At 26.7% G+C, this 18,569-nt stretch overlaps 4 protein-coding genes across 4 annotated transcripts; 2 read left to right on the plus strand and 2 right to left on the minus strand.

Annotated features, from left to right (window-relative positions):
- Positions 1-6,090: 6,090 nt before the first annotated feature.
- Positions 6,091-7,550, plus strand: OCT59_023885 (uncharacterized protein; the record flags this gene model as incomplete). The annotated part of the gene is made up of 3 exons (XM_025330575.2): positions 6,091-6,898; positions 7,008-7,187; positions 7,273-7,550. The coding sequence occupies 3 exons, from the start codon at positions 6,091-6,093 to the stop codon at positions 7,548-7,550; spliced, it is 1,266 nt and encodes a 421-aa protein (XP_025173242.2).
- Positions 7,551-9,740: 2,190 nt separating this feature from the next.
- Positions 9,741-12,054, minus strand: OCT59_023886 (uncharacterized protein; the record flags this gene model as incomplete). Its single annotated transcript, XM_066135033.1, has 7 exons — positions 9,741-10,912; positions 10,982-11,039; positions 11,144-11,320; positions 11,400-11,584; positions 11,691-11,763; positions 11,849-11,989; positions 12,049-12,054. The coding sequence occupies 7 exons, from the start codon at positions 12,052-12,054 to the stop codon at positions 9,741-9,743; spliced, it is 1,812 nt and encodes a 603-aa protein (XP_065991101.1).
- A 2,180-nt stretch (positions 12,055-14,234) lies between these two features.
- Positions 14,235-15,686, plus strand: OCT59_023887 (uncharacterized protein; the record flags this gene model as incomplete). Its single annotated transcript, XM_066135034.1, has 1 exon — positions 14,235-15,686. One exon carries the CDS (start codon positions 14,235-14,237, stop codon positions 15,684-15,686), a length of 1,452 nt encoding a protein of 483 aa, XP_065991102.1.
- A 2,062-nt stretch (positions 15,687-17,748) lies between these two features.
- OCT59_023888 (uncharacterized protein) lies at positions 17,749-18,199 on the minus strand (the record flags this gene model as incomplete). Its single annotated transcript, XM_066135035.1, has 3 exons — positions 17,749-17,798; positions 17,888-17,923; positions 18,022-18,199. The coding sequence occupies 3 exons, from the start codon at positions 18,197-18,199 to the stop codon at positions 17,749-17,751; spliced, it is 264 nt and encodes an 87-aa protein (XP_065991103.1).
- Between the last annotated feature and the right edge of the window lie 370 nt (positions 18,200-18,569).

The raw sequence follows: 18,569 nt of genomic DNA on the forward strand, positions 1-18,569 counted from the left end.
ATGTAGTAAATAATACAAAAGCGTTTTTCAATGTGGGAACTCTCAATATTAGAGGAATGACGAAATTAAAAATGATGAATATTAAAGATACGTTAACGAAATATAATTTTGATGTTTTAGCGGTTACTGAAACAAAAATTAATATTAAATATGGAAAATTTTTAACGCAAGAAGTTGGAATTAACAAAAATTATACAATATTTGGAACAATAGATAATACCAATATTAATAGTACAGGACTCTTAGTTTTTATTAAAAATAATATAGCAAATCACGTGACCAAAGTTCAAAATCATATGGGAAGAATATTAGAAATAAATCTTAATTTTAGCAAACATAACAAATTATCGATAATATCAATATACAATAAAAGTGGTAATTCAGCTGAGGCAAGGAATTTACAACAAACTATTAATCAATTAGTGATAAATATGATTAAAGATGCGCGAAGGAATCAATATCAGATAATGCTATTAGGAGATTTCAACCTCAGATACGCTAAATATGAAAAATTAAAAAATAGAGGCGTTAGAATAAACAATCAACTTAGTATCTTTAAATATCTGGAAAACCATGATTTTATAGATGTCCATAAAGATTCTTTAGAAATAGATGATCAGCAACTAATGGAACGCTTTAGCACATTTAGCAATTATACTACATTCTCTCGTATTGATTATATATGGATGACGAATAATCTTTATAATGCAGTAATAAAAACAAATATAGTAGAATATAATAAAATGGATACTGACCATAGGCTAATATATGTTAGATTAAACAGAGGAATCATAATTTCACAACCATCATTATCAACCAAAATAAAAAGATCTTATAGAGTAAAATATCACTATGAGGAATTAAATGATGATGATAAACAGATGATCACTGACACAGCCACTAAGGAATTAGAAAATAGGTTAAAAAATTATAAACCTAATAATATAGAAGAGAAATGGAATATTTATAACCATGTGATTTCTACAACAAAGAAAAGTCATATAAAGCATAGCGAAATTAAAATATCTTTTGAAAGAGAAGATCAAGATATCAAAAATACGTTGGAATATAGATTTTATAGATATATAGTTTACATTAGAAGGAATTTAAAAAAAGATAAAAAATTCGCAATGATTAAAGACAATTGGAAAATTATAATTAAAAATCTACGCTCTATGATTAAGGCCTTAGAAATTAATAATGAATTTTATGTGTTAAGTTATAACTTTAGTAAATTTCTTAAGCATACATATTTGAAGGAAATGGAAGAACTATATTCTATAGCATATATATTTTTGAATACTGAGATGATTAAGAAGAAAGAACAAAAGATTATGGATGCAATAGCTAAACGACAACAGGATTTAGAATACAATCAAAGACGTATGATTGATAATGTTATGGAAAGGGAATTCAAAAAAATTAATATAGATAGGTTAATAGTGCAAGATAAAGATGGAGAAGATATTTTAGTAACGAACGAAGGGGAAATTAAAAAGTTAGTAGCAAATCATTTCCAGAATTGTGCAGGATCTGTAAATTGCGAAAAGGAAATTCCAGCTGAATGGATTGATGAGTATAGGCCAAAAGAAGAATTATCTGAATCAATATATGATAGTGTATTAACTCCTATAACTTTAGAAGAAATAATTGAGATAGGAAAAATGTTACCAGGAAAAAAAGCAAATGGTCCAACAGGAATTTCTTACGAAGATATAAAGCTTACTCTGATACCCTTAAAAGAAATCCTTCAAGAAATATTTAACGAAATATTAGAAACAGGAACATTACCAAAAGATTGGCTTCGTGCTCATATATATCCGATACCAAAACCCAAGCCATGGCAATACGATTTGAACAATACACGACCAATTACACTTTTAGAAACTGCAAGGAAATTTTTTGTTAAAATACTAACAAATAGACTTTCTAAAATTTTTATTACTAACGATATTTTAAAAGGATACCAATTTGCAGGACTCCCAAAGAAATCAACTTTTGAACCTTTAAGGATAGTTAATGAAATCATCAACTATGCAGAGCAAAATAAAAAAGAGATGTGGTTTCTTATGTTGGATATGTCTAAGGCCTACGATAGAATTAATATACCAATGCTAAGAAAGGCACTCGAAAGAATAAAAATGCCAAAGAGAATAACACAAATTCTGACAGGATTGTTCACAAATAGGACGAATCAAGTCTTTACCCCAACAGGATTGACTGAGCCCTTTGATATGTTAACAGGGATTGATCAAGGTGAAATAATATCACCATTGCTTTGGATAATATATTACGACCCCTTACTAGCAAGAATAAGAAATACAAATCTTGGATTTCGAATGGAAGCGAAAGAATATTTGGATGTATATGAAAATGTGTATCGCTCTAGATCAGTTACATTTCCAGGATGTGCTTATATGGATGATACGGGATTTATCACAAACAACAAATTAAATTTAGAACGAATTTTAAAAATAGCTGATTCTTTCTATAGATTAAATAACATAAAAATTAATAAGCAAAAATCAGAATTGCTCCTTAGGAAAAATGTTAGTAAAAAGAAACCTTTAGAAAGTGTGGTTAAAATCAAATTTGGAGAGGATGAAATAGAAGTTAAACCAACAGCTCGCAACCAATCATCACGATTCTTAGGAGTTTGGATCAACGCCTTTAATGATAATAGACATGTGGAACAACAAATCAAAAACGAAATCAAAGCAATAATAAAGAATATATCTTGTAGAAAAGGAATTACTGATAAGATGATGATTTATCTTTTCAATATGCTGATTATTCCAATAGTTGAATATAGAAGTCAACTATATGTCATAGAAGAACGAGTATTAGAAAAATTAATGGCTCCTTTCAGATCGTTTATTAAAAATAGGTTGAAATTTGCGAAAACTGCACCCAACGCGATTTTAGAAACTCATTTTATTTATAATTTGAATAACTTGGTTGCCAATCAAAAACAAGCCAAAATTACAAACTTTGTCTTACAGGTTAATGATACAGGTATTCTGGGAAAAATAATGGAAGTTAGATTTATCAACATACAACAACAATTGCTATTAGAAAACCATCCAATATATGTTATTGATGAAAAGTTAGTTCATAAAATTAAGCAAATTAAAAATATTGGATTTAAATACCATTTTATTTTAAACAATATAAAACTTTTAGTAGAAAATAATTTTAAATTTGCAAGAAATGATAATATTATGCTTAAATTTAATGTAGAAGGTGGACCAACATTGATTAGAGACGTTGTTTCAAATGGAGTATATATCAAGAATTTTAAAACTTTACAAGATAATAATTTAATCTTTATGGATCAAATCACTACCTTGGATAAAAAATATTTACTATCAATCGAAGAATTAGAAATGAAGAGATTTGTTAAGCTTTTAAATACAAAAAGAATGTCAAAAAAAAATGGAAAACTTTATGAGAATATATTGGCAGATTTAGCAGACTCTAGGATAAGTTACAGAATTAAATCAAATATTGTTGAACAAATCTTAGCTGTAGACGAAGTTTATAATCTAAAAGGGACGATTTTATTACCCACCACTGTTTTACCAGAAAAAGGAGCAACGGTCGTTTCAAAAATGACTAGAGGAGTGTTACAAAATCGAACAGTTTTTGGAAGAATTATTAAAATAGATAGGGATAATAATGTAGTGTTTTTTAATCATTTTGAAAACTTGACAGATGATTATGAAAAAAATATAATCCTAAGAAAGTGTAAAGGTTGTGAGTTAGGGATAATTAATGCAGATGTATTCAAAGGAGAAATTAAAAGTAATTGTTTAATCGTGGAACATATAGAAAGGGTATTTTTACTATCACCATATAGATGGAATAAACAACATCATTCGAAAAGATTACAAAATTGTACTTATTATTACGAAGGGGTCAGTGTTAATTTCTATGATGAAATGCTTAGATACGATAGTGCTTTTAAAAATAGTATTATACATCAAAGACTAGATAATAAAGACCTGATTCAATATGATGATAGACGAGATAAAACAGATAATATCGACAAAAATCTGGAAAAAGGAAGTAGATACAATATTGCATATCAAAGAATAAAGCGTATTAAGGATAGGATAGCGTTAAATAGTTCAAAGAATATATCTATATATATAGATGGATCAGTTAAGGAAAACAAGACAGAATATATTAAGTCAATTTTTGGGGTTATGATATATGATGAAGATGATAATCTTATAGATAAATACTTTTCAACAGTAGAGCATTGGTTGACTTCAACAAAAGCAGAAACTATGGCTTTCTTTACTGCACTATTAATGATACAGGATGATAAGAACTATAAGATATATACAGACAGTCAAAATGTAATTAAAAACTATAGGTATCTAACTAATAGATGGGAGACAATAACTACAAGGGATCTATTAAAATTTGACAAAAATAATGCCATATGGTTTAATATAAAAGAAATTTTAGATGAATTATCACTACATATAGACGTAATTAAAGTAGAGTCTCACTCAGATAACGAATTACATAACACAGTGGATAAAGAAATTAAAGATTGCTACGAAATAGAAGATAAACTATCTAACACTTTAGTTACATACAATACAGAACAATATAAATTCCCAGTCTTATGGAATAATTACGTGGTAGAGATGAATTTAAGACGGTTTATTAGACTTCTGACTAGAACACAAGGATTGGAAAAATTCTTTAATCTGAATAGAAATTGGAGATATAGAATATTAGATGTTAAATGGGAAATTGTTTTCGCATATATTGGACTCCAAATAGAGGGTGAAACAACTTTTAAAACTGATAATTTTATATGTAAACAAAAAAGAATGAAGATACAACGTTTGATAGAAGAAATTCCAACAATTGAACAAATGAAGAAATCTTCGTATGATATTTACCGGAATTTTAAATGCGTGTTTTGTCATAAGAAAAAAGAAACCTTTAATCATGTGTGGACATGTAGATATAATAGAAAAATTTTAAAGCAGATAATAGGACGAACAATAGACACTATGGTTACTTTATTAAAGGAATATGGGGCTACTTTTGATGAAGTACAAATACTAACAAATATTAAAAAACTTGATATTTTTTTTCCGAAGTTTAGGGATAACAAGTTTAATTTTGTAGATTTAATTAAAGGCATCTTTCCGATTCAATTGTATGACTTTATTGGAAACATCTTGGGAATAAATAACAATATGAAGATAATAGAGTTGGGAACAAAGATTTTACAATATGTTATGGATGAAACAAAGAAACATATTTGGATACCTCGTTGCGAAAAATTGAAAATAATAGAAAAGAATTATGGGATTAACAAAAAAGATAAGAAAAGAACTGATTCTAAATTTTGTAGAGAGAAACAAGAAGATATTTTACAATACCCTGAAAATATGTATAGAAGATATGAAGATTTGGAGGGTGTTAAAGAGCATATTTTATTTGGTAAAGAAATCCTGGATTTTACAGTAGTTGTGAACCGGGTGGGTAAGATAAATTAATACAACCATTTCTTGTTGTTTCCATTAATGACTTAATGGAGTTTAGTGCTTTTTGTTTTGTTTTACTTTAACTTTGGTTGCCGTTGGTAAGGTTTTACGAGTTTAATTCTTTACTAAGGTTTTTTACAAGATTTGTTGTCAGATAGTTTTACTATAGACCTTTTATCTGTAAATTGGCACTCTGTACTGGGTTCTCTTTAATAAATAAATATGCGCTTTGCGCCTTTTGCCTACCAAAAAAAAAAAAAAAAAAAAAAAAAAGTTTTATGGAAATGTTAATTTATTAAAAAAAACTCCTTGCATGAGAAAAAAAAATATTTAACAATTCAAGTTAATCATTATTCCCGAGAAAAGTTCAAATAAATTTTTTTTTTTTTGCATTTACTTTCTCTCTCTCTCTCTCTCTCTCTCTCTCTCTCTCTCTTTTTTGAATCATGTTTTAAAAAAAGAAAAATTGAATTTTTTTTTTATCATGTTAAAATATATATAGTACGCTACGTTAATTATAAAATAGTTTAACTGCGGCAATAAATCCAAACTTTCTATTGGAATTAATTATACAATGTCAAAATTATTAATAAATCTCCTAATAAGCGTACTTTTGTCGTCTGCGTTTGTATCTACATACGCAATTTATTATCCTCCATCACTTTATGGACAAACATCAGCATATATTTCTTCTAGATTATATATTTTCGGTGGTACTATATTAAACATAAACAATTCAGTGACGTTTAACCATAATATATTTTATTTAGATTTATCAAAACCATTCAATACAACATCAGTATATCCATGGTCTAATGAATTAACCACTTTAGATATTTCTCATGTGAACGCATCGGCATGTGTAGGAGGCGCAATACAAGATAATATATTTGTATTTGAGGGAGTGCCTGAAGTTCTACAAAAATCGGATGGAACAATTGCACCTTTGATTTATAAATTCGATAGTCAACAAAAAACAGTTAATCCACCACAATTTAATGTTACGATAGATATACCTAGAAGAAGAAGTGTACAGGCAGTTTGTGATAATCAAGGTAAAATGTATATATTCGGTGGTATAGATGATTTTACTAGTACTGGTATATTTATTTATAACAGAATGGATATATTTAATACAATTGAATTATCATATGGTTGGAAAGTTGGAAATGTTACCCAATCTGGTGGTGGAAGATATGGTTATTCCGCAGTATTATTGAATAACGATGAAAAAATTGTTTATATTGGTGGTAGATTACTTAGCGGTGATTATGTAAGAATGAACGATATTTACATTTATAATACTAATTTGAATCAATGGGAATATCAGAACGCTGGTGGGACCGTTCCAAATGTACGAGAGGGTCATTCTTCCGTCATAAGTAAGGAAATTACTCTTCTATTTTGAAATTTCGTTTTTCTTCAATTGTAATTTTATACTAATATTTTTTTTTCTTAAAAAAAAAAAAAAAAAAAAAATCTTTTTAATAGCACCCGATAACAGAATTATAGTTTATGGTGGATCTCAAGCTGATCCACAGTTAGCCGTATTAACTTTAACAGAAGGAAATACGTTTTCTTGGTCAACTCCTAATGCAAAAAATCCAATACCAGGATTATATTTACATTCTGCTAATTTAATTAATTCTTATTATATGTTCGTTACGTTTGGTAAGTGTAAATATGTATATGAATTAACGCTTACGTTTATGAGTTTTTAGTTTTTAATAATTTAATAATTATTTTTTTTTCTTAGGATATCTCGAATCAACAAATAGAAGGAATAATGAGATTTATATTTTAGATACATCAAAACCTCAAGAATATTCTTGGATAACTAATTTTGATCCAAAAAATCCACCAAATGTAATTAATTCAAATGGACCTGCAGAATTAAATGCTGATGATATAGCAATACAAAGTAAAAAAGTTTGGGTTTTGGGTAGTATTATTGGTTGTGTTTCAGGTTTCGTTTTATCTTTAGCTTTTATCATTTGTTTAAGACAATGTGATTGTTGTGGTATAAATGATTAAAATGAATAATAATAATAAAAAAAATTAATAATTTGTTAGTTAAAAAAAACAATATTTTGTATTTTAGACTAATATACATAAAAAATACATAAAAAGTACATCAATTTTAATCGTTTTAACAGAAAATTATTCATTAATTAACGACGAAATTTAAATAAATAATATGAAAGTAATGATCAAATTTATTATTAGTTTTTAAAATTTATCTTAAAGTTCCTTGCATATTAACGTTAATAAATTATTTTATCTATATCTTTTTCATTTTCATACATTAAACTTTTAGCATTCCTAATCCGAATTAAATTAAACCGCGTGATATATTTAGATCCTGAAATTTGATTGGTATTTACACTATTTACAAGCGTGCGGACAGACAGAAATTCCCCAGTTTTAAGTGTACCTGATACTGTATGTCTCACGCTTACGCTTCGGAAAATTACCAATATAAAGATTAATATAATTAACAGGGGTATTAGGAATAGTAGTTTCTCTCCGACCTTGTGAAATTTTATACATTAAACTAAAATTAATATTTCTTTTCACTTGATATTTACCATAGTAGTACACCAATACGATATATATGTTATGCGTCAGATGGCGATTTGCGTCAGATGTAGCTGACGTGCGTCAAATATATTTTTAATCCCGGCCAAAATTATGACTCTAACGAAACTCTCGAAATCCCGGCCAAAATTGTCTGGCCGGCACTATGAATTTCGGCCCGTATTATGAATTTTATATAACACAAAAAATTCCACTTACCTTGTGGCTAAACTTTTATCCGAAGTCCCGTGATTTATAATTCTGGCTGGCACTGTAGATTTGGCCAGAATTACTGTACATCTGACACAAATCGGCATACATATATATTCATCCATCAATACTTTTGAGTCAATGTAGAGAACCATACTAAGTAATTTTCATATGCTTAATCTATTCTTCTTGATAATTCAAAGTCCGCCAACTTTGATAGTATAATGATGAATTAATTAATACATTACAAGAATGTTGTTACGACATAAAACAAATAAATTATACTGTATTTATTAAAATATATATGTTAATTAATATAATTTCAAAAAAGAATTACCAAGTCTCCTTGAACAATTAATTTCTTGACATAATACAGAACAAACTAATTGGTATCATGCCAGAATATATTTAACTTAAAGAAGAAATAATGTTTTGTTGGTTTTTGCACGTAATAAATAAAAAATTGAATAAATTTAAATAAGTCTTTTTTATTGACTAATCACAAAAAATTGATTTTCGAAGATGGTCTTTAAACTTAAATGCAAAGAGTCATTACCTTTATTTATATGTAATAAAGAAATTATAATTTTTACAAATTAACAATCTCAAGATCCAATTTGTTACTCCAAAGCCACTTTTTGCTATTATATTTAATTAATATTGTACGTTCGTAATTTAGCTTAAACTTCAACGAGGTGGAAATTATTATTTGCCTTATGGAATTAAACTGAGTCGGGTATTGATAGAGTGTTCGGTAAAAGTGGTCATGTAACTTTAAATGCGATTTTCTCAAAATCGCGTAATTGTCCTTTGCTATGGTGGACCCCATATAATGTTTTTTATCGATAGCTTTTTCGATCATTTTTCCTTATTTTTGGGGTTCTTGCATTTTGTTATCCTTAGATACAGTGGAGCAAGTAATAAAATCGTTTACGGTAGGAGAGCACAATTTATGGATTTGCGAAACCTGTTGATCTTCGGTAGTATAATATGTACGGCTTGATTAAATAAGCTAACTTTAATCTTCGTCGATCCTAATTTACGATCAAAGTTGTAAATTTTGGAGGTTACGAAAAATCGTGCCACGCCCTCCGCTTTTGGAATTTTTTTTTTATTAATCGGAATTCCAAAAGAAACGTGGAATTAATTTGCCAGAATTAATTTGCATTTAAATTATTAACCGTGACGCAACTGACGCATGTAATGTCTGGAAGTATCTAATTAAATAAAATTAAGTTAATAAAGTTAATGCTTAAAGCTTATTGTTAATAAAGCTTATTGTTTTAGCAAAATGGTTAATTTAAATTAATTTTATTGATGGATTTTCTTCTATACAATAATATAATACCTATACAATAATATAATACTATTTAATAATTTAATATGTATAATATATATTTCATATATCTGATATTTCATTTATTTCTATTTAAACTTTTAAACTATTCTGCATAAACATTTTCCCTCCCTCTTCTTAAGTTTTTCAAGTTTTTTTAATTTATCTTGTGCATCTTTGTATTTTTGATCAGCAGATTGTTTATACCAATAAATCGCTTCATCTATGTTTTTATTGACTCCTTTCCCATTTTTATACATATATGCAAGATAATATTGAGCTACAGCATCTCCTGATCTTGCAGCTTTTTGATACATTTTAACAGCTCTTTGATATAACTCATTCGCTTTTTGTTTATCAATTTTAGTTCCAATTCCATTATCATAACAACGTCCTAACATCATTATTCCATGTGAATATTTTCCTTCTGCTGATTTTTTAAACAATTCAAAAGCTCTATCATAATCTTTATTAATGTCTTTACACATAAGTGCGAGATCATAAATAGCTACTATATTTCCATTATTTGCAGATTTTTCGTACCAGTGAAATGCTTTTTTTAAATCTTTTTTAGTTCCTAATCCTATTGCATAACAATAACCCACATCTAACTGACTTACAGCATAACCTCCTTTAGCTGCTTTTTTAAAATATCTGAAAGCTTCTTTGTCATCTTTCGCAACTCCATGCCGATATCCAAATTGATAAATAATCCCAACGTGATATTGTGCTAGCATATGATTCTCTTCAATTCCGATAAATAAACTAAATGCTTTTTTCAAATTTTGTTTCGTCTCGATTCCTAAATAATAAAAATATCCAAGTAAAAATATAAAATCTGAATCATTTTGATTATTTAATATCCAATTATAAACATCTTTTGAATCTACATTAAGATTTTTAAGGTAATTAAGAATATTCTGCCTTATTACTTTTCCTTCTTTATTTTCATTCAATTCATTAGAAATAAGATCAATTATTTCATTAACTATCATATTGAAATCTTTCTTGGGTGATTTCATAGGGTTTACTTTATTTGTATTATATATATCAATACTATCTAAATTTTGAAGCATTTGAATCATTTGAGACCATCCTTTATTTGATGAATTTTCATCACTAGTAGTATTTAAAGGTTGTATCCGTTTTACCTTAGTATTATCATTTTGTTGATGATGATTTGTTTGTATATTTGAATTTGAAATAAATGTTTTTAATCTTTCAACAACTTCATGCATAGATGGTCGATTGTCTGGTTCGCCGTTCCAACATTCTAAAAAGTAAAAAATACAATTAGTTAAGTAAACATTAATGTATATTTAATCCAATAAATTATATTTACCAGTATAAAGATTAACATAATCATCAGGAGTATTAGGAATGACTTTCTCTCTCTGGCCCTGTGAAATTTCATACATTAATCTAAGGTCATTTTTCTTTTCATAAAATGGTGGGACTCCACTTGATATTTCCCATAACAATACACCAATACTACTGTATATACATCACTCTTCTCATTTAATTCTATTACATTATTGCTATTCAATAATCGTTTTGGATCAATATAAGGAACCATACCAAGTAATTTTGATCGTGATTTAGATGTTTCTTCAATCCTTTTTGATAAACCAAAATCCGCCAACTTGATAGTATTTTGATGAATCAAAATATTACAGGAATGCTATTATAATTTAACACAATATAATTAATAATTAAGCTAAGCAAATAACACATAGTATATAATGTTTGCTTTAAATTACCAGGTCACGATGTATAATTCCTTCAACATGCAAACACAACACGGCACAAGCTAACTGGTATGCCAAGTTAAATTTATCATCCCAAGTAAGACAGGTGAAATTTTTCTTCAAGTAATTTCGAAGGGCACCACCATCAGCGTACTCCATTACTAACAAATAATTTTTTGTTTGATCAATTTTATTTTCTAATAAATTAAAAAAAAAAATGTTTTAGTTTTTTATTATTTTAGTTTATCGCATTATCTGTTATAGATATCAGATATATATTTCCATCGTTATTAGATATTATACCTGATTCAAACTTTGTTATTCCGTGAACGCGAATAACATTAGAATGAAAATCCACTTTTCGTTGATGTTTAAGCTGTATTAAAATTAAAATAAATCATAAGAACCATATAACCAATTTTTTTTTTGCCTCCATCACGTGAATATTTATTGACAATTACCTCATGAACAATTTCTTTTGCAGTTACATTATTAATATTGAAAAATGATTTTAATGCTAAATAATTTTCCGAGTTTTTCCAATTTGCACGAAATACTTTTCCAAATGCGCCAAAACCAATTTCTTCGACGTTACTAAAATGCTTATATTCGTAATAATTTAAATATTCTTTATCGATAGCTTCTTCGATCCACTTAATACATTCATCGGAATTTTCTGTATATTGATTATATTCTACTTCTTTATTTATTAGACATGGTGGAGCATTAGTTGACGGCAAAAAAAAAAATAATAATAATCCTATTCACTCCGCTTACCTATTCACATGAGCTAACTTTAATTTACATAGAAAGATCTGCACCTTTTATTTTTCTCAAAGTGAACAAAGTTTATAGTACAATTATTACAACACGGAAAGATCCGCACTTTTCTGCGGTTATGATTATGTCATTATGTCAATACTGCAATAGCAGCCTTTCTACTTTATCACATGAATTTTGCCGATCATTTGTCGATCATTTTCAAATTTATTTATTACATCATTACCGATACGGTATAGCACATCCCAAAATCCAGCAAATAAATTTATTTTATTTGTATTAATTTTTATTGTTCGAATTGAATTATTATCAGCTAATTTTATAAATATTACCTTTTAATTTATATAATTTACGCGTTTCTTTAATATAAATATAAATGACTATAGATTTAAAAAAATTAACATAATATCTATTATATTTCAAACTTTCCAAATTAATAATATTAACTCTTCTTTAAAATTTATTAAAATTAATAAAATTGAAAATGTAATAAAGGGCTTTAATATGTACCATCTACACAAAATAATTTGTTACAGATGCAAGCTATATCAATATGAATAATTTTGTATTCATTGAAAAGAAGAGAGTGAGATCTATCTAATGAACTAAAAATCGCATGAATTGAGTTATTGCTTGATGAATAAGTGCATTCAAAACATTCATTTTCAATTTTTGAATTTGATCATTAATATTTCAGTGTATTTCACCTTTTAAAATAATGCAAAAATTATTTGTTTAGAATATATACATACAGAGAAAATAATGCCACATCACTAATATTAAAAAACTATCATAAAATTTCTTAATTACCAACAAAGCTTTTCATAAAATCTAGTTAAAAAAGTTTTATGACACTTTTGTTAAAAATTATCATGCTCTTCCACTTAAAATATAAATGAATGAATTAGACAAAATCTTATGGTACGGCATTATTAAATCGTTAAAAATAGATAATTTTTAATAAAAATTCTTAAACTTTGATAAAAATAAGTAAATTTTCCTCCAAATATTCAAAAAATTCATCCCAAACAGCTAGAAGTACAAACAATTTTTTTATTTCAACTCAAAAAAATTAATTGTTAAAAACCTTTAAAAATAATGCTTATTGCCCATTACGGGAGTATATTAATATAACATGACACACTCTTAGCGTTTCCCATTTTTGGGTACAGTTTTTCAGAATAAATATATGGAGTTGTATTAATTAAGGGTAGATAGAGTTTGGTTTTGGTACGAAATCTCGAAAATCATTTGAGCGACTGATACAAGGGTTACGGTACATTTCGCTATACAAGACCGACAACAAAATCTCGACAATCCAATATCTGGACAAGTCAAAATCCTGACAAAATTATAACACATTTAAACTAAATATTACATATTGCAAAAACTGTTTTATTAGAAACACACATCACAAAATTGTCGATATAATGACTTGTCGGGATTTTGGATTGCCGAGATTTTGTTGTCGATCTTGTGTTAGTCGTGCAAGTGACTGTCGAGATTTTGATCATACCATAGAGTATTACTATTAATTGGTCGTCATATATTCGAAATGTCCAAAACATAATCAAATTTTCAGCAAAATATGAACTCCTGTAATAAAACTTATATGGTTAGAAGCCACGGTACTGTACTTTTATTTTTTAACCTAAAATATTTCTTTATTTAAAAAAATTACTGAGAAATCTTGAAGCTTAAAAAAGCTGGCGAATGTCATTTGTTTTTGGCCGTTTATATTATCGGCTAATTTCCCGGTAAATTATTTTGCCGATATAATTGTTTTGCCGATCATATACTGGACAATTTTTTATTAGGAATGCCACGTGCCGTCTATCTTTATAGAGTTACCGGGTGAAACATTACATGGGATATGATATAAATTATTAAATTGATTAAAAATAATGTTACACGACGCATGATTCCGAAAAATTCCGTTTATTTATTACACAAGTGAAATGGAAGAAAATTCTCACGTTTAAAATTTCAATAAAAAAAAAAATAAAAAATAAAAAAAAAAATTTTTTTTTTAAAAAATAAATAAATAATAAAGAAAAAAAAAATAGAATGGCTTGTCATCTTCCAGCTGACTGTTTGGATGAAATATTTGAATATTTGGAGGAAGATAAACTCACTTTACATTCATGTTTGTTGGTTAATCATCTCTGGTGTGAAATTTCCGTTAGAATATTGTGGAGGAATATTTGGAATTTTAAAAGGTTAAGTAGAAAACGTTCATTGAGAGTATCATCATCAATCCTTAGTACATTAGTTGCTTGTCTTCCCAATGAATCAAGAGAAATCTTATATAAAAATGAAATTTTCCTTTCAACACCTACATCAAAACCACCACTATTTAATTACGCATCATTTTGCAAAGTACTTTCAATTTGTAGGATTAATATAATTGTTGAAGACGTCCTTAAAAATGAACCATCAAGTGTAAATTGTTTAGTTACAAATGAAATTATTAAAATGTTTATGAATCAAATTTATGCTTTGAAAAAATTGAACTATTACTGTAATCAATACACTATTAATTTAATTAATTTTTCTTTTACTTACTTTCCTGGAGCAAAAGATCTTTCAGAGTTATATTGCAGTTCAAATCTTCCTTCTAATTTTTTTCATCAATTGTCTCAAATATGTCATAATTTACAATCAATTTCTATAGATTTTCATTATGATGTTTCAAATGGGTTAAAAGAATTGATTTTTTTACAAAATAATTTAAAAGATTTGACATTATCAGCCTTTGATTATGTGAGTTGGGAAAATATTATACCTGCTATAACAAAACACTCTCAAACAATAACAAAATTACGACTTTATAGTGATAATGAATTACCATTTTCATTTGTTGGTTCATTCTCAAATTTACAAGAATTTATATTTTCATTTTCTGATGGATCAAGTTTTGAAGATTTTAAAGAGTTACAATATGTTAACTTTTCTAAATTACAAATTTTAAAAATTCCTCTTCAATGTCCACATCCTGATTATGTAAAGAAATTTTTAGAAATTAATGGAAAGAATCTGAAAAAGTTTTATACAGATGAGAATGATAAATCTTTAAATTTATCTATTGCTAAGTTTTGTCCAAATCTTACAAGTCTTTTTATAATATTCAATAAAGGTGAAAAGGATATATTGAAAACCATATTTAATAATTGTCAACACTTGGAGAGTATTAAAATTTGGGGTGGAAAAGAATATTTAACTGAAAAGGAAGTATTTGAAATTGTTGTAAATCACTCACCAAAAAGTTTTTGTGAATTAAAAATGTATAATAGTTCAGTTTCAGATGTTTTTCCAAAAGATTTGGAATCATTTTTTATAAACTGGAAAAAAAGAATACCAAAAAAATTACTTAATTTAATAATTATTAAGGAATTTCATTTTAATATGGAAAATATAAATATAATTGAAAAATATGAAAATTTAGGTGTTGTTAAATTTGAGATTAAAGGGTATGAAGAGGAAGAAGATGATGAAGAAGAAGTCTATTCATTCTTATAATTATTAGCTTTTTATGATTTTATTAGTTTCTATTAAATCTAAAATTTAAATTTTTTAAACTAGCCGATGTGAGTGAATTCTACCCGAACCAATTTATTTACTTTGTGCCGCCTTATATAATTAAATATTTAAATTTTTATTTTATTTTCATACGAAATATTTTTTTTTTAAATTAAATTAATTTTTGAGTTTCAAATTAGTTTTAAATTAGTTTTAGATCAGATTTAAATCTTTTAAATTAGTTTTGAACTAATTTCTATTAATTTGAGTTGCAAATATGTATTACGTTATTTATGTAGTAAAATGCCAAAATTGTCTTAAAGCTAAATTCACATTAAGTTGGTAGTACATTCAGTAATTATCTTGTGTTAAACCTAAATTCACGCACAATCAGTAATTTATCTTGTCTTGAGACATTGAATATGGTCTAATGGTTTAAACCGTGTTTAAATACCAAAATTATTTTAGACCAAATTTCTCCTACCAGCAGCATCTTCTGAACCAAATTAAAGGAATTGAAAACTTTTAAACTGACATTTAGTCAAATATGATCAACATATAACCGAAAAATTGTTTAACAGTAATTCACTTTTTTTTTAACTCATTCTTGATAAATTCTTCTTTTTTTTTCGAAGTACATTATAAGCTACTGATTACTGATCAAGAATCTGATCAAGAGTCTATTTAATCTCTTACTAAAAAACACTTCTTTCTATAAATCGCTTTACAGAATTATCTCCCAAATGATAGTGTCAATAAATTGTTTATGCCTAGGAAACACTTCTTTTATGAAACTTTTGTGGTTACCGTTGCTAATGTTAACGATATTAATGAACTTAAGTCAAAATTATTGATTTAACGATTTATCACCTCAAGTTTCTTGTCTATAAAGAGCTTTATTATGATTATGATACTAAGTTTAATTGAAGTATATTAATCTTTGGAAGGTTAACATCGCTGAAAGTGAAGAGGACAGGCTTAAAGAACTTGATAAAGATAATATTGTTGGTACCAAGTTGAGACCTGTCCTTAAATGATTATATTTCAGGTTCTATGCACGAACCACTTGCTCTCCCACTACGCGCTTACTTAATCATGTGACTATAATTAAAAAATAATGAATGTAGTGTAGGCAAAAATCATAAAGCTGGCCAAATTACATTCAAATGACCAAGGTCATTTGTCATTAGTCATTTGCCGAACACTGATATATTATATTTTATTCCAAATTGGTTTAATATTACAAAGATATTTTTATTCTGTGAAAGTAAAACTCATTACATACCTGTAATAAATAGTTTTTTTTCGTGATATTTATAGAAAAAATATATTAATCAGCAAAAGATTCTTGCTTTGTTTGTAGTTATTAATTTTGATCCTATAGTCCGTGAATGGCGTGATCTATATAAATAATTCAATACCTTACTTTCTTCAGTAAACTGGTTAATAATTATTTAGATAAATTAAGTGCAGGAGAGATAAAATTCTTTAAAAATTCTTATTGGGCCGAGTTTCGATCAATTTATTATTTTTGTCCTTTAATATTGTGAACATATATTCTATTAAACTTATTGTATTGGAAAAAATAAAGGAAATTATATGATAAATGAACTTATATTTTTCTGATGTGATTACTGCGGATACTGAGTAGAAAATGTACGATTTATTTTAATCCACCTCAAAAATAATTTTAGATAAATCAATTAAAGTTTTAAATAACTTTATTTAAAAACTTATTCGGATAAAAAAAAAGGTTAATAATAAATATAAAAACAAATCACTCTTAAAATATAAAGTTAATAACAAATTTAAAATTATTTGTTTGTTTGCGATCGATTTTAAGTTTTCTTAATGGTTTTGCTTTCTAACGTTTGATTGTAATCAAAGTTGAGCGTCTCTTTTTCAATATTTTTTTCTTTTTTGCTTATTTTATTCTGTTATAAAAATTCCCACTAAGATATAATACTAAGGTAAATAAAAATGTGAACTAAGTTAAATAAAAATTTTTAAATATTATCTTTTTAAATAATATTCTGACTATTCCCGAAGAAACTATTATAATTTAAATCTCATCATTCAAATTATCTTCTTCTTGATTAATTTCATCGAGATCTATTATTAGTAATAATTAAATAAAATTAGACGAATTAAATGAGAAACTATTAATAAAATAATAAATAACTTCAAATAAATTATTTTACCTGATTCGCTAAGTTGAACATCAAAGCATTCTGAAACTATAAAATAAACAATAAAATAATGTTAAAATAAAAATATGAAAAAAAAATTGTTAAAACCTGAATAAGATTTTTCATAATTAAAATTGAAGATTTACCTGAATTAACTTGGAAAGATGTTAAATCTGATGAATTTACAGGCTCTGGAAGATTTATAAAGTTTAAAAGTCTACTGGTATAGATTGCTTGAGGATGAGTTTTAATACTTTCAGACTTATTTTCATTTGATCTGTTTTTCAATGTTTTTTCTGTTATTTTTTCATAATATTCATTCATTTGAGAATAAATTCATCATCATGATCATTAAATTCTGTTGCACACCATTTATTTAATGTTTGATACAATTCTTTAGCATATGGTCTATTTTCTGCTTTAGCATCCCAACATTTCATAATTAAATCTACAAGAAATTTTGAAATATCTTCAGAAATTTTGGGTCTAAGCCCTTTACATATTTTAATAGCTAAAATATGATCATGAGGAACATCATTAAATGGAATTTCTTCAGAAAGGAACTCATTCATAATTATTCCAAATGAATAAATATCAGCTGCTTTTGTATATTGATATCCACGTAAAACCTCTGGTGCCATATAAGGCAATACTCTATAAACTCCTTTTTTATCTGATTTTTCTTCATTATTTG

The sequence above is a fragment of the Rhizophagus irregularis genome, chromosome 4 (genome assembly GCF_026210795.1).
Source record: "Rhizophagus irregularis chromosome 4, complete sequence".
Taxonomy (NCBI): domain Eukaryota; kingdom Fungi; phylum Glomeromycota; class Glomeromycetes; order Glomerales; family Glomeraceae; genus Rhizophagus; species Rhizophagus irregularis.